At 41.5% G+C, this 23,253-nt stretch overlaps 1 protein-coding gene across 6 annotated transcripts in view; it reads left to right on the top strand.

Annotated features, from left to right (window-relative positions):
* fhit (fragile histidine triad diadenosine triphosphatase) overlaps nucleotides 1–17,452 on the top strand; it is a 194,734-nt gene extending 177,282 nt beyond the window's left edge. For all 6 annotated transcript variants that reach the window (XM_048255823.1, XM_048255825.1, XM_048255826.1 and 3 more), the window contains one exon: nucleotides 17,103–17,452. In XM_048255823.1, the coding sequence (XP_048111780.1) occupies nucleotides 17,103–17,204 (102 nt within the window). In that variant the 3' untranslated portion in view covers nucleotides 17,205–17,452. The remainder of the gene's footprint in view (nucleotides 1–17,102) is intronic.
* Nucleotides 17,453–23,253: the final 5,801 nt, after the last annotated feature.

The following is a 23,253-nucleotide window of genomic DNA, read 5'->3' on the forward strand; positions in this document are numbered from 1 at the left end:
AGGAAGCGGCAAATAATTGGCTCTGAGTTTACTAATAAAAAAAATAATAAATTGTCAGTGGTGGTGTTTTCTTTATTCTTTCATTTTATTTTCGTCGACATGAACTAATTAGAGACGATTAAGTGTTTAAACTGCCATGGCTGGAGAGTTGGAGAGTTTCTCTTCGAGAGACCCCTTTTGAGTGCTGGTGAGGCGCTCGAGCCTTTTATCAGTCCTTCCACAATAATCTCGCTGCAGTATAAATCTTCTGCTTCGCGTCTATAATTAGAGTTCCTACTCTTTAATCATCTCTTAGGTGGTATCTCTATTCCAGACAAGCCACTTGCCAGCTTCTGTACAGTATAAGACCATGTAACCTTTAGAAGAAGAGTTGAAATAGCCTGTTTTAAAAGCAGCTGTCAAAGTTAGAGACTTAATGTGTGTGTGTTAAACTCGAAAAGTGTTTAGTCCCAGTCCTTAATGAATGTTTTATCACCCACTTTGAATGACAGCTAGTGTGTATTTTGCTGTTCCTTAGCAACACATATGCTCACAAAAGCATGTCCACATTCATTCAATTTGATAGGGTTTCAAGTGATTTGTGTTACACTTTTCCTCCTTCAACAGCCTTGGCTGTCCTTTCTTTACTGGTCTTTAAATATCTAACCAGCCACTGGCTTGTGATTTATACTTGACTATTAGGCCCATTTCACCATTATTTAAGGGTTTGCAACTTTTGCATGGAAAGGAGGTGAAGAGGAGTCTTTTTTGTGGTGTCCAGTCCAAGTATTCTCTTTGCCTAGTCCTGATTGTGCCACCTGCAAAGGAATGCTGGGTGTGCCAGCATGGTCTCCATCAGCATCTGTTGGCCCACTCTGCCTTGGCACCTCTGGGTTGTGTGGACGTTGAATTTGGGCACTAGGCAGCGCCAACTAGCTTCGGTCCATGTTCCGGGCATTGGTGCTGCTCCATGTTGGAGCAGGACCCTGTGCAAGGCCAGGTCACCACCCCCCAGCTGCCTCCATCGCATCCTTGCCCAGACCGGGGAGCCCTGGGTACCCAGACACGGGCCGAGTGCTATCTTTGTTCCATTAAAGTGGAAGATCATAAAGTGGAAGAGCACAGGCCTTGTGTTCTCTGGTCGGTTTTATTCTGTCATCAGAATGAAGTCTGTCTGTGAAGTCCTCTTGAAGTTGATTGTATGTGCACACCACTCTTCACTCTCATCACTGCTGCATTTTCCTCTCTGTTATAATGCTACAGTATGCATGGCTACGTGCGATAAGCTGCTCTGAAATGTATAACAGCACACAAAACTGTGGGGTCTGTGGGTGTTGTATTCATGTGATACTGAAGGCTGTGGCTACATTTCACTCATTCATAGGATGCCACAGATGTTTTAAGAACAAAGCGAATTCAGTGGAATCTGGGGTTTTGACCTTTTCTGCCCTTTCGGTTTTCTCCTCCTAAAATGAGATTGCAAGTCTTCCAAAGCAAGACAAATGCATGAGAGGCATGTTTTGTTATCTAAGCTCACTACAACAAATAGTACATTTCTTTAACTCTGGTGTAAGGAAGTCTGAGACCTCTCATAGACTATGGGTCAAAGATGAACATAGCTTTTACGGCATCCATTCTTAAGGTTCTTCTTTTCTACCACATTCTCAAGAAAAGAAACACAAATGTATCTTAACAAATTAAACAAATAAAACCTTTAGGTCTGCTATTAAGGAAAGTGCGAGGGCAGTGAGAACAGGATACACCAGAGAGGCTTTGGCTTTAGCTGCTACATCTACACCTGACACATATATTGAACAGGCAATGGCACCACAGCAGACACAATCCCATTACCAATAAAGACACACGAATTTGCATGTTAATTAGCCACTATCAGATTTTGTGTCGTTATCACAAGATGACAGAATTAATCAGCCATTAAAAAGTGTAATTAAAAAAAACTGGCATTGTCCTGCGCATTTTTAATGATGGCAAGTACCTCGTTTGAACTCTGACGTTTGAGGGACACTCTCAAGGTGATGCCATTGAGGTTTGGCGGATAAAAAACGGTGCGCTTATCAGATGTGAAGTAGACAAATGTGCTCTCCAGGAGCCATTGTTTTGATCCTCTGGACGAGGCAGTATTCAAAGTCGGAATGGACCATTCCGAGGGGATGGCAACTGCTAAAACTTGCCTAGCAAGTTTTAGCAGTTGCCTCAGCAGACGTCTATCGTGTTGTGTAATGTACACTGCTGTGGACCATCTATTTGCAATGCAAAGCTTTCGCGAGAGGTTTAGCAGTCAAGGAAACAAAAACACAACTATGCAGCAGTCCTGATGCTCCTTACGTGAACAGGAACACAGGAAAATAGAAAAGTTCTGAAGAAAAGAAAAACTTTAATGAGTTATAATTTTGTCTTTCTTTTCAAAACATGGTCATATTTAATCACAGGAAATATAATTTAATACAGGAAAATTGATCATTGTGTATCCAAATAATCAAAGAACATTGGTGTTGGTTTGTTTGAGCACCAGAATGGTCTGTAAAAACAAACTCAGTAAGAGGGGGGAAACTACAAAGTATAAGATTTGACTAAAAGTAGCACTGGATGAAAAAAATAAAATAAATAAAATTGTAGCGTTCTTGGTGTGGCCAGACATCTGCTCTGTGAATTTCCATGAAAGGTATTCTTTATCTGAATACTTACCTTCTGGATCAATATCACTATATGAATATTGGATTCCAGATTAAGAGAGTGGTATATACGTATCTGCAGCATGGCGGACATACTGTAAAAGGAGGGACAGACCCAGAAATCCCAATTGACTGTAGTATGTGATTCTGACTACAAAATCAATGGCACTTAATAACTACACAACCTCTTTAAATGTGCTCATTGATGTTCTGAGGGGGTGCATTTGAAAAAGGACTGCAGTCATAAGGGACGTGGTACTTTTTGCCAGTGCTGAATTACTTGGTCCAAATCCACCCTTTGGGCTGAAAATCCTTTAGGTTTCTTAATCTGCCATTTTAAGTGCTCTTTCATGATTCGGCCACAATATTACTACTTTGCATAGTTCACTGTTTAAATTAGCCTTTTCGTTTCTCATTAGGATTGTGTTTTGAACACAGGCAAGGTGTGCTGTCCATGAAGGATAATGACCATAGATATTATTTAAGCAAACCAGAGCTGTATGAGACTCTTAACCCAAAAGGCATTGGCCACGTATGGAGAAGGTGTGGATGTAATGCATTCCTGTGGCAGATGGCATACTTTAAGCGTGAGAGTGGATCATTATTAAATGAGCATGACAACACGTGGCTGGCCATCCTGACACACACATGCACACACACACACACACACACACACACACACACACGCATGCACACACTCACACACACATACACGCATGCGCACACACACACACACACGCATGCACACACACACACAGACAGACTCACACACACACATAAACACACATACACGCACACACACACACACACACTTCTACCAGAGGAGAGTCATCCGCAGAGAAGTGGCTCTGACACACACTAATTATTTGCAATTAGCAGACAGGGAGGAAATGCTGATGCCTAAGTCTATGTGAGGAGTTGAATAGCTAGTTCACACCTATGCTTACTTGTCAATGAAATGTGCATTGATAATTAATTATTATGGTGTCTGAAAGCCCAACATGTATTTAATCAGGTGATGTAGAGCTTTATACACATGGTCAACATGACTGACTTTCTTTTACTCTATATTGTCATTTAGCAGACAGTCTTATCTAGAGTGAATTACAGTGCTAGTTCACAGTAAGTTGCTTGATTAGCGTATAAATACTGTAATCTATAGTGAATTACAGTGCTAGTTCACAGTAGGTCGTTTGAGTAGAGTGTGTATAATATACTGTAAGTACAGTAATCTAGCCATGGGGACAGCCCCACTGGACCAACTCAGAGTTAAGTGCATTGCTCATTGGCACAGGTAAGTCCTCGGATTGAACTCATGTCATATCATATGATATCACTTACATTGAAAAAAGACCAGACACCTAACCACTAGATCACCACCACCCCTGATCCAGCAATTTATTCGTATCGCTGAAGAATAATTAGTCACATGGTACTTTTACTTGAGTGAAAACGCTTACATAGTGACCAAGCTTCTCTCATTTCCCGTATAATGACTAAGATGCTAATAAGTCTGTGTAAAAGTCCACCACTTCTATTAATGCCAGGAGCATGTTGCTTCCATTCCTAGCTTCCTTTGATGTGTACCATTAATTACTTAATTAGGGGCTTATGTCTTAAATTAATATTTCATGATTTTTTAGGCGCTTGGTTTACTGGAAAATGCTGCTTACAGTTCAGAAAATACAGCTTTGGGTGAATTTGGATCTGTTGCTTTAATATTTGCAAAGACGGAAAGGTAAACAAATCCAACTACTCTGATGGAAAGGTAAACAAATCAAACTGCTCTCAAGTTCATTGTGCTAGATAGTGTCAGTGTACTGGACAGGGCCTAATTTCAGGACAATATTAATATGGTTGCATAACATCTCCTGACGCTCTCCAAGACAACTGACAGCACAAATTTATTAAGCTGTCATAAAGAGCAACTTCAATGCTGATATCAGGTGATATGAATTTCTGGGACACAAAATGAAACGCCATAATATGTACACATATCAAAAGGCAACATTTAGTTTTGGACATATTTACATCACCTTGCAACGATTTATGTTGTGCGTTCATAGCTTTGCAAATAATCATATTGACAAAGGATCACTTTTCTAAGAACAATTGCAAATGCTTACTCGTTTGATACGGCTATTTAATTTAGAAATGTCAATCTCCTGCATATGTATGAGGTCTCCTATCTGAGAGCAGCATAAAGCAGCGGAGGAGTTATTTTGAGTGCGGTGCAAGGTGACCTTTCTGTGCAACTCTGAGAGCAGAACTCAACAGCCTCATGAAAAGGCCTACAAAGCAGGCTGCGGAATCGGATGGAGCGTGAGGAAGTAAGACTTCTAAGTGAGTTTTACATACCGATGACACATCAAGTCTTAGCCCTGTCTGTCAGAAAATTAAGATGATGCAGTTATTACCACTTGCATGGTGTTTCTTTCTCTTCCTCCTTATGATAACAGAACTATACGACTACTACTGATAGTAGTACTGATAGTAGTACTGATAGTAGTACTGATAGTAGTACTGATAGTAGTACTGATAGTAGTAGTAGTAGTAGTAGTAGTAGTAGTAGTAGTACTGATAGTAGTACTGATAGTAGTACTGATAGTAGTACTGATAGCAGTAGTAGTAGTAGTAGTAGTAGTAGTAGTAGTACTGATAGTAGTACTGATAGTAGTACTGATAGTAGTACTGATAGTAATACTGATAGTACTGATAGTAGTACTAATAGTAGTACTAATAGTAGTACTAATAGTAGTAGATAGTAGTAGTAGATAGTAGATAGTTGCTTACATTTATTGTTGGGCTGTAGAGGACTACTTTCTAATTTTTGTTCATCTTACTTACAAAAGTACTAGATTGTACAGCTGAATGTACCCATTGTTTACACTACATGGTGCAGCAAATGCTGTATTGGCAAAGCTTGTGTGAACAAGCAGAGTTTGCAATGTGTAAAGCAGCATGAAGTGCTCACTCCCAGTGGTTGCTTCATCCTTACCTTTACCTTCTGAGCGGGTCTCATCATCATTTCGTTTCTGGCCTTCAGAGAGCAGTCGGTTCTTCGGGCCGACTGAAGTACCTGACAGGTGTGGTACTTGTGCGCAGTGTTGATTCAGGTCCTCTCGGGGGCTCTGCAGCGATTGCACTCCCAAAAGCGCCACGCGCCTGGACATCTGGTGTTTATCTTAATTCTCTATCATAGCAACTATTCGAGCATGTGATTACAAAATTAACACATCTGCCAATCTTAATGCCGTTGCTAGGATTTCTTTACCATTATGAAAATATGTGGTCACCTAGGGATGGTTGACTTGTTTGTAAGGAATAGGTAGTAATTAGAGGAATACTAGAGGATGTTCTTTCCAGAAATGAGTAAGCAATTCTCTCTTGACATTCACCAGTCAAGACTCCTATTTATTGTTATAGTGAAATCAGCCATTTAGTTTGTTAGATGTTCAAAATACCTGATCCGCTAATAAGGCATGTTGTGACAGTTATGTGACCACCCTCTACTTTACCCAGATGGTTTCTTCCATTGTCAGTCCTGTGCTGTTCTTCCCAGTTAGAGACGCGGCGTGACCAGCCTCTGCTTTATCCAGATGGTTTCTTCCATTGTCAGTCCTGTGCTGTTTTTCCCAGTAAGACTTCAGTGTAAAGACACTGTGTACAAACAGGCTTCTTGCCGGAGCTCTGAGGAAGAGTCAGGGCTTGAATGCTGCTCCAAATAGGATCGAGTGTGGATAGACTGTAAGCCCTTTGGGGGGGGAATAAAATGAGACCGAAGCAGCATCCCTGGCTCAATTAGTGCCTAGGTATATCTCTGTCCCATGCACTCCGGGTAAAGGTTGTCTTCAGCCCCCAAACCAACCAACCAACACTATCCCCTTGGATTTACTGAGCAAGGGAGAATAAACGAAGGGGGTGCAAGGTAGGTTGTCACACTGCGTAATTAGTCTCTGACTGTGGAGAGAGCCGATGGATATTGTGACACCGACCAGATTGCCCCCCCATCCACAGAAGGGTCCCGGCCATCACCAGTCGGTAGGGTCAGTCAAGGGACTGCAATCCCTTCAGCACACACACACACACACGCACACACACACACTCTCACACTCAGACACACACATGCACACACTCACACTCAGACACACACATGCACACACACATACACACACTTGCACACACACACACACACACACACACACCTGATCTTTAACAGTTTTGGATGCCGGCCAAAGACAACCAAGTATGCTCACACAGGAGAAAGAAAGACAGAAAAGAAAGACAGAAAGACACACTCTCATCCAAAAGACAGCTTTATTCCCTCCCAACTTTATTTTAGAAACTCATTCTGAGTTCTAGCTAGCTCTCAGTATTTTCCTCCTGTGCTTTCTGTCGGAAAAAAAACACTTTGTCCTTGTCTCAGGCATCTATCACTGAGCTCTCATTTCTTTTGATGAGGAAGCACACGTCCTTTCTTAGCTGCGTTCTCCTCTGTTTAAACACACAGTGACAGCTGATCGCCTTCAGACGCCAGAACTCATTTTTCTTACGTGAACACTGTTTATTTAGTTTTTTCTCTAATTACCGTGGAACCGCAGCGAAACCGGTAGTGCAAGATGAAACAGTACTAATTCCAAAACCGACAGTGACCGCGCAGAGCGGCCAGATTTGCAGTCTGACACCATAATCCAGTGCCTCAGATAGGTGGCTTAATGTTAAGGTAAAGTGACAGTTTCTGTGACAGAGTGTTGTGATGAGAAATCATTGCTCCCACACCGCGGATTACAGACTGACATTATGAGGAGTACGGAAGACACAAAAGTGATCTAAATGAGTCAGATAGCACGCTGGCCAAGTTCAGGTGTCCGAATTGAAGAGCGGAGTAGCTGAAGGTTACTCTTTTGATAAAGGTCAGACTGTGACCTGCTGCCTGTTCGTTGTGGATTTTCACATTTCTGATGAGGTTAATCCACCCGCCTCTCCTTATGGCCTTTAAAGCAGTGATTTCACAGTAAACCTTGCGTTCTGGGTGTGAGTGAGGTTGTTTGTCTTTAAAACAGTGTTTTCACAGTAAACCTTGAGTTCTGAGCATGAGGTTGTTGCAATCAATGTACCTCCTGGCTGGAGACTTCAGTCATCAATTTCTTCATAATTTAACAAGTTTAGGAAATATAATTTAAGTAGATATGCTCTTGACACCATATGTTTGAACAGACTTATCATAATATCTTAAAGGGTGCATGAAACTAGCCTAGAAATCTAGACGCACCCTAGCGACAGCCAGGGTAGTCTAGCAACTCTCTGTTGCGAGCTGGAAAAATGAAACTTCGATAAGGCCAATCACATCATGTATAAAGTCGGTAGGCGGGCTTAACATAATGATTGATGGCAGAGTTGCAACTGTTTGGCTTCCCTGCTACTTGAAAACAAAGAAAATGGATGTTGCTGTTGGTGAACAGCGTGACACGAGTTAAGCTTTTTTTTAAGTTGGCAAAAGTTTGAACTAGCCAACTAGCTCCGCTGGTGGGAAAACGCTTGGGACTCATGAGTTGTAGTGCTGTCCTATTGCGTGCAGAGACAAAGACAACCGATTATCCCGCCCCTCGGACTGAGCACTGTGAACGTTCATTACTCCAGAAAAACAAACCTGTTGACTTGGACAGAAGTGAATAAAAAGTCTGGTGGTGCAAAAGGGTGTTTGCAACCTTTCTTCTCACTAAGATGCCCATCAGCATTTCTCTCAAGTTCAGTTTCAATTCAACCTTTATTTCAGACTCACAAAAAGGTCCACAGCATAGATAAAAATAGGATAAGATAACCTTGAAAGGTAATATTGAAAGTGAATTATACATGTATGATAGTTCATCTAGACCAGTCAATCAAATCAATCAATCAATCCATCAATCCATCCATCCATCCATCCATCCATCCATCAGTCAATCAATCAATCAAAAAAGTGATTCAAGGCATATATCATGAGTGCAATCCAAGTGTGCAAGCTTACAGATTACATTTTGATTTGGTGAATTTGACCATTTTTGTAATAAACAAAAAGATCCCCCCCCCAAAGATCTCCAATCAGTCTTTCAGATCTCCATACAGGGTGCGGTATAGCTTATATAAGTGATTTGTTGATAATAGTTCATCATATTTTACTGTAGGTCAAAGGCCATACCTTTTAAATCATTCATTCCAAAAAGTAAGCCATTTTTTAAAGATAGGGCCTTTTTGCTTTCATCAAAAACTGGTATCCAGAAACGGACATAAATTAATCAAGTGGCCAGAGGTTTTAGACATTCCTTTTGAAGGCATTTAATTGAGCCTCTGAAGAAGCTCTGCATTTAATGATCTTCTTCCCAGTATGAATGAAAAGTTTGGTGTTTCAGAGTCAAATTGGATGAGGGGTACCTTTGCTGTAAGTGCTTTTATCAAACATTGTGAAATTAATGGACTAATGGCAGAGTTAAAATGTCTCACAATTCAAAAGAGCCATTCAGTTGTTACCAGTCCATTTGACTGCAGCTCATGTCAGTGGAACCTTTCCATCCAAAATGCTTTTAGGGAGCTGTGTCTTTCTGCCTTATTGTCACATTTCAAGCCAGCGTTTTAAACAGGTCCCTGTAAGGCATTCTCTGAAACCAGTGCTGTGGAGTGCGATGGCAGGCAAACCAAACAGGGTTCCTTTCCATAAAGATTCAGCATCTTTAGCTTTATCTCTCTTTCGTTTAGTTCAGGGCAGGTCAAAAATATTACAATATAAAAGGCCAAATTTTCCAAATTCAACACAATACGTGGGGATTACCGTATGTCAAAACCCATGTGTATGCTAGAGGACTCTCTGCTGTTCTCTACCTTGTCCTAGATTATTTCTACTGTCATATAATGCGTCTTAGGCCCTCAGACGATGTCTGGAAGCCTTGTTGAACTCTGGCCACATATTCAAAATGAAGTCTTCACAACCCCCCTTGAGCCCTCCCCACTCCTCCTCCCCCAGCACTAGTTATCGCTGCATTGTTAAGAGGAAGATGACTAAGGTCAGCAAAGCCCCATCTGAAGGTCAGTTTTTAATGAAAGTGTGTCCTACTTGACTTCTCAGGTCCCGTCCTGCATATGACACGACAGAAACTTAGAAAATGGGGTTACAGGAGGTTAATCAAGTCCAATTTTTTAGCACTCACTCTATGGTGTTACCTGCTTGACTTTATGAATGCACTTGGGCATTCTGGATACAGTACCATCAGTGGCTGAAGTTCTTTTGTTTTTTGAATGCACCAACGGTAGAGTAATAACCCCTGTCAGTTAAAAGGTCTTTGGCAGTCGTATTTGTCTTTGATAAAGTGACATGACCTTTCAACACTGTGCTTGTTTATATGCTTATCCAACATCTGATTCAGTTTGTAATATAGGCTGTCACCGTAAGTTTGTACTGTAGGGGATAAATAAAAGTGATCCGAATAGACGCCCGCTGAAATGATGCCCGGCTTCTTACCCTGGGCTCACGTAAAGGTGATTGATTTACACTTGGTAGCAGGTCTTCATTCATTTTGTACAGAAAATGCAGGGAAATTGGGGAAAGCAGTTAAAGTAAGTGGCAGAGCTGTTCAGATGAGAGGGATGGAGGATCACTCGTATGTCAGCCTTGAGCAGCATGATTGAAACAGAAGCAGCTGTTTTGGCAAGGCCTGGCCACTCTAGAACTCCGGAATTAAGGTGCATCTCAGAACACCGTCTTCTAATGATAATGCAACCAAGACATACAGTAATTATCAAGAAAATATCAAGACTGAGAAAAAAATGACTGTCATGCTGTTAAATCAACAAGCTGCCAAATAAGCCTCCATACTAAAACTGCTGGTGTGTGTGTGTGTGTGTATGAATCCCTCTGTTTACTGTAGATTTGAATTTGTAATTATGTTAAACAACAGCACCAAAAAATATCAGTTCAATTAGAAATGGCTCATCGTTGCACATCCCCAGTCACCGAGTCTCAGGGGCCTCCGAGCCCCCCGTCGTCTCGCGTGACACGTGTGCATTCGGCGTTAGCCACGTTTCGCCTGAAACGCCGACTCGCTTGAAGATCGACTAATCTTAAGACAGACTGGGGTCTCATCCTCCCCTGCGGTGGGCCCAGCGGGGGAGACGTCACATGAAGAGCCTAGTCGGTGGGTAGCCAGCCAATGGCGTCGCTCCGTGCTCACTCCAGGGCCCCACCACGGCGCCTCTCGCGCTTAATCAGTGCGTCGAGAAAATTCAGGCACTTCTGACAAGCTGTCAAGTGCGGGACTCTCCACAAAGTCTTGGGAATATTATTTTTTGTGATGCAATTACTGTACCAGCTGCCAAAATGTATTTACATGCCGTCCTGATGGCCCTAGTAAGAACAGTGGGGTGGAGGAAGTGGAGGAGGAGGTGTGAGGCAGTCTGTTGCATTGTGGGTGACGTTTCCCATATCCTGTGGGACTGTGACCTCATGGTGGTGTCAGGCTGGGATGACCATCTGAGCCACAGCAGAAATGAAGGCGCGAAGGCCGTTCTCATTCATATTCACTTTGCCTCAGAATGATTTTGCACAGAAGTGGAAAGGAGAGAGCTGAAAACCACCTGGTCACATTTGTCCATTCTATTCCCCCTCTGTCTCAGTATTCTGATTTTGTCCATTCTATTCCCCCTCTGTCTCAGTATTCTGAAATTGAGTCACAGTAGGTACCATTAGATATACTTTTGAATTATCTGTAAGTTTCTTCCTTATGACATGTGAAAGTACCTGATATGGTTTATGTGGAAATTTGAGATGAGGCTCAAACAGAGACAGGGGGAACTGTCAAATCGAAAGATGGCATGTCTGATCTGGTTAGTTTACAAAATACCAGTACATCTAAGAATACAGTATATGAATGTCTTTTAAAAGTGATGCTATACACGGAGCAGTAGGCAATGTAAGATAGACCGTACATCTTAAGACAGGACGTCTCTAAATAGATAAACACACAATCAGGGCCACTTCCATAATGTTTCCATAATGTTCCATTTTCTCTTTCAATCGAATTTTATGTTGTTTATTTTCTTGAACTATTGTCTGTCATTTAAGTATGTATAAGTATATATACTTTTTTGATCCCGTGAGGGAAATTTGGTCTCTGCATTTTAACCCAATCGGTGAATTAGTGAAACACAAACAGCACACAGTGAACACACAGTGAGGTGAAGCACACACTAATCCCGGCGCAGTGAGCTGCCTGCTACATCGGCGGCGCTCGGGGAGCAGTGAGGGGTTAGGTGCCTTGCTCAAGGGCACTTCAGCTGCGGCCCACTGGTCGGGGCTCGAACCGGCAACCCTCCGGTTACAAGTCCAGAGTGCTAACCAGTGGACCACGGCTGCCCTCAAATTTTATTTCAAATTTAATACTTTTATTTACTACTTATTTACTTACATTTAATGCTTTTATTTACGATTGTTCACTATGTTTTGCCCTCTTTATAAAACACATTGAACTGCCTCCGTGTATGAAATGTGCTATAAAAAATAAGCTTACCTGGCCTTGCCACTAGGTCACACTGAGCATTTAAAATAAGTAAATACACTAGAAAATGTACTTTTGAGGAAATTACCAGTGCATGAAAATGCAAAACATACAGTATATTAACATAAAATGCAAAACAACCTTTTATTTGGAAACAGTTGGCGGAGTCCTAGTTGATGCCAACTGACAGTTGAAATGGCTGAACAGTTAAATAGTTGAGTAGTTTAAATAGTTTAATTATTTAATACTGAATTATTGTAGTGAGGACATTTATTTTTAAACAGTGGTGGGCAGAGGAGATAGTTGAACAGGATCTGTAGTCTTAAAGAGACCCAGATTGTATGCTTAAAGCCTAAGACAGAGTATATAGTTTAAAAGTTGAATGTAGATAGTGTAATAGAGGTTGATAGGCAGACTGTTTAATGGATGTTGATAGGTAGTTTGGGTGGATAAGTGAATGGTTTGAAGAGGATGAATGGATAGAAAGTTGGATGGAATGTGCCTTATATCTTTGTAGAATGGAGAGACATAGAGAGATTCTAGTTGAGCAGAAAGCAGTTCATACAGGTGCAATCAGGTTAACTGGCTCTTTGATGGGGCCTAGTTGAGCAGCTAGCGGTTGATACAGGTGCAAATCAATTTAATTAGCCCATTGTGATGTCATAGTGCCAATGCAAAGTCTATGGGGAAAAACAAGCTTTATTTTTGTTAATATCTCACAAAAGTGTGAAAAGTGTCCTTTTCAAAACCTACGTTACAAAGTTTGAACAAAGTTTCTACGTTAAACGGTTGAAGCTGAATAAGACGCGAAAATGTTGGTTAGGAGAAGAAGAAGAAGAAGAAGAAGACTTCGGATAACAGAAAAGTGCATTTTCATGCACTGTAATAAACAAAAGTCCATAGATGCAGTGTCACAAAACTGTTGGCTTGCTTTAGTTTGTCAGAACTATTGAAGAGACAATTCAAATGCGGTTTGAATTTAAATACTAGTTGATTCAGTATTGAAAACAACTCAATTTTTCTTTGGAGTTGCACTTACGCAGTTTGAGAAACACTGGTTTATCTGCTCACATAGCTCACAGACCACTGGCATCTGTTGGTAGGACTCTATAGCCACATAAAGCACCAATATAATCGCTCAGTGGCATAGTCACGCGATAAAATCACCTCCTAGGTCAGCAACATGGGTTTGCTTTGATTCTCTGTGTTGCTATAAAATTGTAGATGACATTTCTTTGTCTACGTACGAATGGCCAGCTCATGCTCACATGCCGTCAACTGCAAAGCAAATGCCACGTTCCTTGAAAAGATATCTCATCCGAGGTTGCAAGTGCCACGTTCCTTTAACAGATATCTCATCCGAGGTTGTAGCGCTCGGCTCTAATTGTTCGCTGACCTCTGTTGACATTTCTCCGCAGCTGTGCCTGAAATGGATCTCTTTGAGTCAAGTTCCGAAGCCGACTAGAAGAGATGTGCCACCCATTACTGCAGTTATCTGATAAATGTCAAGAGGCTCGGAGGGGGCCCGATAAATTACTCTGATTCACATTACATCCAGTCTTTGATACATGTCTGAAGAGACATGCAGTATCACCCCAACGCAACATTTCAGATCACATGCACACTCGGTCAATACGTGTCGGGGCGGTAGTGTAAAGGTTAATGAGCTGGGCTAGCATACGGTGGTAGTGTAGTGGTTAAGGAGCTGGGCTAGCATGCGGTGGTAGTGTAGTGGTTAAGGAGCTGGGCTAGCATGCGGTGGTATAGTGGTTAAGGAGCTGGGCTAGCATGCGGTGGTAGTGTAGTGGTTAAGGAGCTGGGCGGTGGTAGTGTAGTGGTTAAGGAGCTGGGCTAGTGGTAGTGTAGTGGTTAAGGAGCTGGGCTAGCATGCGGTGGTAGTGTAGTGGTTAAGGAGCTGGGCTAGCATGCGGTGGTAGTGTAGTGGTTAAGGAGCTGGCCTAGCATGCGGTGGTAGTGTAGTGGTTAAGGAGCTGGGCTAGCATGCGGTGGTAGTGTAGTGGTTAAGGAGCTGGGCTAGCGTGCAGTAGCCTGAAAGTTGTGGGTTCAATTCCCGGCTTCCACCGCTGTGCCCTTGAGCAAGGCACTTAACCCCAAGTTGCTCCAGGACAATGTGATCCCTTGTAATATAGTTGATATATAAGTCACTTTGGACAACAGTGTCTGCTAAATGAATGAATGTAAAGGTAAATGTGTATGAAAATCCTTCTCTTACGGCACCGTCATGTAAAAGTCAAGGGCTAAGTCACTTTCACCTTATTCCTTTTCACAGTGAAAGCCATTAATTGAACAGTTATTTACTGCTGTAGTGCCATGGGAGCCGATGCTAAATACATAAGTTGAAGGGCTAGGTGTAAACACATTTCTGTTGAGTGAAGTAGGCTACTGTATAGGTGTTTAAACCGATGGCAAGAATCACAGTGACCTGAAGAGCTGCCCACTCATCCCCATGGCAACATGAATACTGTGGGTGTGTGTTAGGCATGTCTGCAGCCGTCAGCAGGCTTATTCACCCTCACACTCGCACAGCTTTAGTGGCTAAGGCTTGTGATGAATACGCTTAAAAGCTTTAGCACACAGTGGAACCTTTTTAAAACACTGATGAGCAAAACATTACCAGGTGAGGGGAATGACATTGATAAGCTCATGGCAATAGTGTTTTTTGAGGTGTGGGTATGTTAGGCTACATATATAAGTGCAGAGTTGGTCCTCGTATTTATGTATCTTCTCAAGGTTCAAAATCCTCATGGCCTGATGTCTGCATTGGATCATGTGGGCAGCCGTGGCCCACTGGTTAGCACTCTGGACTTGTAACCGGAAGGTTGCCGGTTCGAGCCCCGACCAGTGGGCCTTGCCCTTGAGTTGCCCTTGAGCAAGGCACCTAACCCCTCACTGCGCCGGGATTAGTGTGTGCTTCACCTCACTGTGTGTTCACTGTGTGTTCACTGTGTGCTGTTTGTGTTGGATATATATATATCCAAAAATGTCAAGGCTTGTTAGCGGCGTCTGGTCAGCTGTGGTTAATATAATACAGTCTCACCTAGTGGCCTAAGGCCTCTGGCTCTTGGATGCCCAAGGCTTACAGATGCTTGAGGGCAATGATGACTAGCCCACCTGTTTTGAATTTAAAGAAGGGCTACTGCATCAGCAGAATTCACAGCAAAATATATAATGTTCAGTTTTTACAGAAGCTAAGACATATATATCATAGTCTGACTCAGCAAAACCACCCAGAAATAGAATGATACCAGTTCACCAGTTCAGCTTGTTTTTGAATTAGCACCCCATCTGATTCATCTTATGGTTTGTTGCATGGCACAAACCCACACCAGTCATGCTACAGCATAAACAAACAATCATCTCTGATTTGGCTTCCCTTCCTTCAATCCAATGCTTTAAGCAAAAGATGATAGTGAAGTGCGTGTTCTGTGTGTGAAAGAAATGGCTTTGTCTTGTGTGTGGTCACATTATTCTATGAAGTCGACTTCTGCTCAGCTCTTCTAGCTGTGCAAGTAAATCTCCGACTCCACTGCAGCCCACCCTCAGATTCCACCCACAGCAAAATGTCACCCCAGCACTTTGCGAGTGTGCTGCAGGGGACCATGGGAGATCCTAACGCAGTCTGATGGTTGAACATGAGCCAAAGCTGCAGACATGGCATCTGTGTTGCCCTCTGAGTCCCATAGAAGGAGCTGACTGATCCCAAAGACAGAAGACTACACACACCTATACACCACATTCTAACTGTTATTGTATAAGTGTAGTATTTAAGTATTTAAGTGTTATTATATGTGAGCAAGGAATCTGTCTCTTTTTCCTACTTTCTAGTTACTTTTACTTTTAAGTAGTTCTAATTTCTAGTTAGTTTTACTTTAAAGTAGTTCTAATTTAGTTTTACTTTAAAGTAGTTCTAATTTCTTGTTAGTTTTACTCTTTAAAGTAGTTCTAATTTCTAGAACTAAGGGTGCAGAACTACACAATGATCTTTCTTTGTTGCTTTTCAAACGTCTTTAAAAAATAAACACTAAATCTGAACTTCATGGAGTAATTTTACACTGTCAGGTATAATTGGTCATCAGTCATGTGTCAAACTGTGTGTATTTTTCATTTGTAATAAGCGTCAGAAAAAAAAAACATTTATTTTTCTATTTAAAACTATTCTATAAACTATTGTTTTAAAAAATGCCTGTGTATCACAACTGACAGACAGATTTTAATTACTGTTTACACGTGTTGGTTGGCATTTGAAACAATACCAGCCCCCGTAGGACCTATGCAGCCTGACATCAAATAAACAATTCACCCAACTTGATAAATCCCAGCGCTGTATTAAATGCCGTTAAAACCCAACCCCCGGACTGGTGCTTTGCTTCATGGTTCAGATGCTTTGCATGCCATTTGCATCAGGTTCCCCCATGCCAAAGCCCAGCGGCACCAAATACTGTGACACTTTCCAAAGCTCGGCCTTTCCACCCTCAGGGAGACATTAGTTTGATGAAATATAGCGTTTCGCTCCGAACCTTAAGATGGTAGAGAAACGGCAGGCGATGTCAGAATGCGTCACACTCAATATCTCTCATATCGATACTCAATGAACCGTAATGGGTTGTGCAGTCAGGATGGCAAGACGTCTGTGTTGTTTTGTGATGTCTGTTTTTTTTGTTGGAAATAAGATGAAAGTTAACTTTATTTTCTTGTAGCCATTGCTGTCTTTGCTATTTAGCAAAAGCTAATTCTATCTTTTGGAGTCTAATCAGGTCATGCAGAAGGTGTTTATACTGGCATCAATACATTTATAGCTTTTTCTCTTCTCACTTGTCCATGTCTTTATACTAATAGTATTATTCACTGTGATATCAAGTGCATACCTATATTTTCTTCTTTGCAGCTCCAGAAACACGACAAGGAAAATGAAGATGTTCCTTCTAAGTGGCGAACAGAGGAGGAAATGGCAGCAGAAGCTTCAGCCCTGAGGAAACTCTTCAGTTAGCCTTCTCTGGTAAACCACACTGATGAAGGGCAGATAGAAATATTAGTCCTCAGACCCAGAGAGAGCTTTGAAATATTAGGCCCCATTAGGTGTATGATCGTGTATACAGCTTTAGTCCTCCTTTCAGAAGAGCAACTGGATGCGCTTTGGAAATGTATCACCTTTGTCCATCTGTGGAAACATCACAGTTTTCTTTTCTAACTGTTCACTGAAAAGATTCATTATTATTCAATAAACAGTTGACTGTGTGGAAATATGTTTTGTCCTGTTGTACAGAAATGTTCCTTTTTTAAGAACATTTGATGTTCATCTTGCTGTGATGTTTGATTGACATGCTGATGCCACATGGTATTAGCACTTATTTTTGTTCTAATATAAATAATATAACAGAGAATCTGTGTCACTACAGACATTTTCTTTTCAGTGCTTGAAATTCTGTTTGAATTGTTGTATTGATTATCATAACTTAGAAGGGAAGATGATGGACAGATGGTTTGTGATGGATACATGGAGGATTATCCTGAAGGATATGATGGCTGGATGATTTCTGATGGATAAATGTCCAGTGTATGCAGAAGTGTTGCAACCTTCAAAAACTGACTCAGGAAACTGTATTCATGTAGAAAATATTGTCTTGTTCTAGTGTAGTAAGATGAGGAACATCAGATGACCAATGACACGACATGCCATTTATACTGACTAAACGGATGCTATACGCATGCCTGAGCAATGTTTAGATAGTTCATAGCTTTGTGTGCTAATCAAGTTACTAGGGCCCAGTTTTAAACAATACCATGATCTACCAAGGCCAAGTTTAGTGCAACACATTAAAAGAGTTTAGGACAGAAAATCTATCATGCATAGCTCAGCAGAGCAGACACAGAGCAAAACTACTTTGGGTACATCCGAGGATATCTCGGCTACGTGTGGAGCCTGTGATGGCTGTGAACCCCAAGACTAGCCTTCTCGTCCATCCCTCTCGGCATTACCATCTTAGCGCGCTCCCTTTTCAATCATTAATGAGAATGTCCATTAAGTAGTATGCATGTGGAGAAAACGTGGGATATCCTAAAAGCAGATTGGCTATAATTAGCTATCAGAAGTGGATGTTTAATAAAGAGCGCTTGCTTGGAGTGGTCTTTTCAATTAAAAACCGAACATCCAGTCCAGTCATTAAATGGATCTTTCTATAGGAGCGTTATTTACTGATGTATAGCTTAATTACTGTTCTGGCATGGTTATAGGTCTAACGACGTTGACATATTTCAAAGGATTATGAGGTCACTGTTATAATGCAGTAATGAATCACATTATGCCTTCACACTGTTGCAATTTCACACCACACTTAGTGTTTATAGAAGACCGTTTGATTAATAGCGTAGTTTTAATGCGCCATTGAACCTCCCTTCCGCACATTGTAGTCAGGGTTGTTATTAGATGCATATAATCCTTAATAATCAATGTCAGTATGTTTGCAAACATTTATCCTTCCGCAGGCCTAATCCTAATATGACTAATATGCATAAGTACAACACATTTTGAGAGGAACTGTAAAGGCTTCTCCTGTACTTTGATGAGGATGGGTTTGCTGAAACAATACAACAGGTTTAGGCTAAAGATGCTTCTTGAATGGCTTAATTTGAATAACTGTCATTCAAATGTCCTTGAGGCAGTGTTTTTTCTTTTTAAGTGCTCCTGTTGTTCAGCAAGCATGCCAAATAAAATGAGAGAGAGAGAGAGCGAGGGGAAAAAACATCTCTCTCTGATCTGAACTCTCAATAAGCTAAGCTTATTAACATAATGGATCCATGAGGTAAACACAATATGCATATGAAGAGAGTGAGTGCTAGTTCTGGTGCAAACATATGGCTCTCCCATCACGGCATGGCCTCCACCCACATAGATCATATGGATGTGCTAAGAGTCTTGCTCACTGGTGAGTCGCTCACTCACAGAATATCGCTGGGGAAGCTGGCCGCACCCCTGCACGTTGGCAACATTATTAACAGATAATGGGCTCACAGTGGAGACACATTTTGTGCTTTAACTAAATGGATGTGTCTGTCCATTATGTACGTGTGCTTTAGGTGTGGAGGCGTAATGCTCTCCCCTCTGTCCCCTACATGTTCACCATTAGCTGCATCATTCCAAGGGTAGGAATAGAATGGGTTAGGGGATGAACACCGCCACCCCATTAATGGTCACACCATCGACTTCTAGACATGAAGTTTCACATACTGTAGCATTGTTCAGGGGTTAATGGGATGCTCCCTGCATTATTTCAAGACATGTGAGACCAAGCCATGTTGCAGGGTAATATGCATGGCACACAGGGTAGCAGGGTAGTAGGGTAGTATGCATGTTGCAGGGTAGTATGCATGTTACAGGGTAGTATGCATGTTGCAGGGTAGTATGGCTTTTTATGGCACACATTTTTGGAGGGATAGAGGGAGGAGGTGCAACACATACTTACATTCTAACACATAACACAACACATTCTAATTCACATTCTTTCTGTAAATTTGAGTGTGTTGGAAGTTGGTAGTCAATGCCATTTTTGAAAGATGCTTGACATTGCATCAGCTGGCAACATTAGGATAATGTCGATATGCGTCATTTGAAAAATTCAAAGGGCTCATTAATAATTGAAAAGAAATATGGATATTCACGTTAGAGAATTCAATTTCATCAGATTCCACATGAAAGGGTTTCAAATCGACACAGCTAATTTACCTTTCACAGTTTTTATTAGCTTGTGCAGAATTGAGGCCTTCCCACCATTGTGCATATCTGTGCATACTTTGTATTCAGTGTGTCTTATGTGGTGTAGTGTGAGTGTATATCTACATGACTCCCTATGGAATTAACATTACTTTTTTATTAAACATTCATTAAAGTTGTTGTGTGATGTGGCAGAATTAATTTATACTCACAGAGCATACTTTCATTTATTAGTGTTTGCCACCTTTCAAAACAGCAAGGCTTCATGGAGATGAACACTGCATGGGTAAAAGCCTTGACTGTGTCTCAAATCGCATACTTCTGCACTTACAATACCTAATTTGAGTGCATGAGGGTGTTCACACCAACAATTCCGAAGGGCGCTGCAAGTTCCCCGATGGTGCACTCATAACAGTCAAAAAGCTGAGTGTGCAACGCTGGACACTTTTCGCCCTTAACGGACGCCATCTTGGCCAAATAGCGGAAGGGGAGGGAGCGTTTTCAAACTCGTGTAAATCGCGGTTGAGAAAGCTGAAGCAGCAGCAGTGGAAAACAGACTTTACGGAGGTACAAGCATGTCACTGTGGAGTTGAGGACGCCAATAAAGTTATGTTAAAATGTTTGCGAACGTCATTTCCGTGAAGTGCACGGAGTTAGTGTTTGATATGAGACAATACTATTTTGATAAAATTTGCGCACTCCGCCAGTAAGCACACAGTGCACATAGTGTACTACACGAAAGTGTACTCACGTAAGTACACCAATTGAGACAGACTCCTTGTTTGACTTTTGAAATGGATGTAAGTATAGGCATAGAACTGACAACCACCTGGCCTGCAGGTAACTGACTTTAGTGAGTCATACACATGAGCATACTTGCGGCTCACAGCATAGTTTTTGTCCTCACAGTATGTTATATTAACCACAACAAACAGCATATACAGTTGATAATATGTATGTATTGTACAAAACGTCAGTGGTCAAAGTCATTAAAAAACCTTTCCATAAGCAAAAAATATAACTCATCTAGACAACAAAAATAAAAACTTTATAGCCTCTGTCAAAGTTGTATGTGATTTCATTTTGTGAGGTTGAGGAATGAATAGGAGTAAACAAGTCTGGGGCCAGCCATGACCACAGCAAATCCATTCCCCTGGAATCTGAGCAACATTGCTGGCTACACAAATACTTCTTCAAAGCAGCTTACATTAATTAAAAAGACATTACAGCCCGAACAAGTGCGATTGGCCAAGGAGAGGCTGCGTATGTGTGCTGTGCCCGTGGCTAATAAAATGGACTGATTATGTAAGCCGTCACGGAGCTGGCCTTTTCCACTGGGGTCTCGGCGAGAGGGAGGTCCTCCCCCACAGACACCAGAGGGCAATCACGTCAATAATGTGTCAGCCGTTAGCCTCCAGGTTACACTCCACATTAATACTGTATTAATCAAGAGGGAGTTCACTCTTACTGTGATTTAAAAACTACACCTCACACTTGGATGGATACACTACTGTCCCTGCACACACACACACACACACACACACAGACACTCACACTCACATATCTTAAGGCATTAACAGTAGAGACTCAGTGATTGGCCTGATTTCCACTGTATGTCGTCTGCATTGATATCGTGGCCCTTTTGCTGCTCATCATGTGGCACCGTTGCCTGGTGTAAACAATCCATCGGTATTCAGGGGCCCTGAAATGACATCCAGCATCTGCTCTCCTGGCAGAGGCGCCTGATTGTTCAAAGTGCAATGGCGCACGGCCCTCTGGGACTTACGGCTGTACCTGGCCCGGATCCTTTCCTCTCTCACTCTTTGGTCCTTCATCGCCAGCTGACATCTCTATCCCCGAGGCAGACGAAAAGGCCCAGAAGGCATTTAAAATGGCTCTTTGATCACTCCAACAGATTTGCAGTGAGAAGAGAAGGGCCTGGGAAAAAAAGAGACTATCCACTAGTCTTTTACAACAGGAGAGTTACACAGAGCACGTTGCAGCAGTGGAATAGTTATGACACTCACAGGATATTTGGAGGGGTTATCTTTCACTGCTTGTTACAGACACAGCTTTACCACAACCTTGAAGTGGGTGTGCTTTTGTTTGCTTGCTTTCTTTGTGCATTTGTGTTTTTTTCTTTCTCATTGTATTTGTATGTACCTCTTTTCAACTAGAGTATAGAGGCAGAGGCTTTTTTGTTAGTATTGTAGTGTTACAACATCAGGCACGACTGATCATTATTAAGACTAGAACCTTGGTTATATAGTGTTATAAAATGGATAGTTCCAGTCCTTGATTATGATTGGTTGAATCACGTTCGATGACGTTGTATATTTTCCCGATATAGCACGGCTGAGACTGCATTTCGTTCTATATTAATGCGCTTAGAATGCATAACGGTAAACAAGATACAAGTGTACAAAATGTCAGACTTTGTTTTGATTTTTGGGTGTTCTTCAAAGTTGCTGAGCAACAATTACGATAAAAAATCTACTAGCGGTGGACTCAGCGGAAGAATGAACATTTGTAGATGAAATAGCTTTTAAATTTCACGATTCATGATTTATCACTTCGCTCGCTTTGTGCCTAACAACACCCCTCAGCTGTGCTATATTCACGATATAGAACGGCCTCTCGGGGCTTATTGCTTAATTCTACTATTAAGATGTTGTTTGTTTCCGTCCATAAAGGCAGATAATGAAGGACATCTGAACAAATTGTCACAATGACCTCCTACAGCTCTTTCTTTATATTCCATGAATAAAGGGACTAAAACAGCCACATAACTGCAGCATAAACTGGTTTTCACCAAATGGAGTAAATATTTAATAAACTGGCACAGGTAGGCTATTTGATGGAAATTGTCCACTTTCTCACAATTCTCAGATGATGTTTATTGATTGCTTGCAGTACATATTGTACTGTTAAACGTCAAATATTTAATTTATAATTAATAAATTACAAGTGTACAGTACATTAAGGCTACAGTGTGACATTGACATTGTGACGAGATGGTATTGTTATAATGCTACAATGACTTTATTCCCTTAATTAATTAAATACTATTTGCTAATATAGTATTTTATGAGTTTGTTTAAATTGATACACATTGTGTTATGCAGGCAAAAAAGGTAAAACAATGGAAAAAAAAATTCTACACAGATGTCAGGGTTCACAGATGTCTTTGTACACTGTGGTGAAAATGACAAATGACGTGGAAGCAAAACCGTGCTGGGATGTGTTAAGAAAGGGAACGTTCCCAGGTTATTACAAGCCGGCTCGGAGGGGGAACATGAAACAAGTTGCCTCAAGTCACCTCCCGATT

Source organism: Alosa alosa, chromosome 10 (genome assembly GCF_017589495.1).
Source record: "Alosa alosa isolate M-15738 ecotype Scorff River chromosome 10, AALO_Geno_1.1, whole genome shotgun sequence".
Taxonomy (NCBI): domain Eukaryota; kingdom Metazoa; phylum Chordata; class Actinopteri; order Clupeiformes; family Clupeidae; genus Alosa; species Alosa alosa.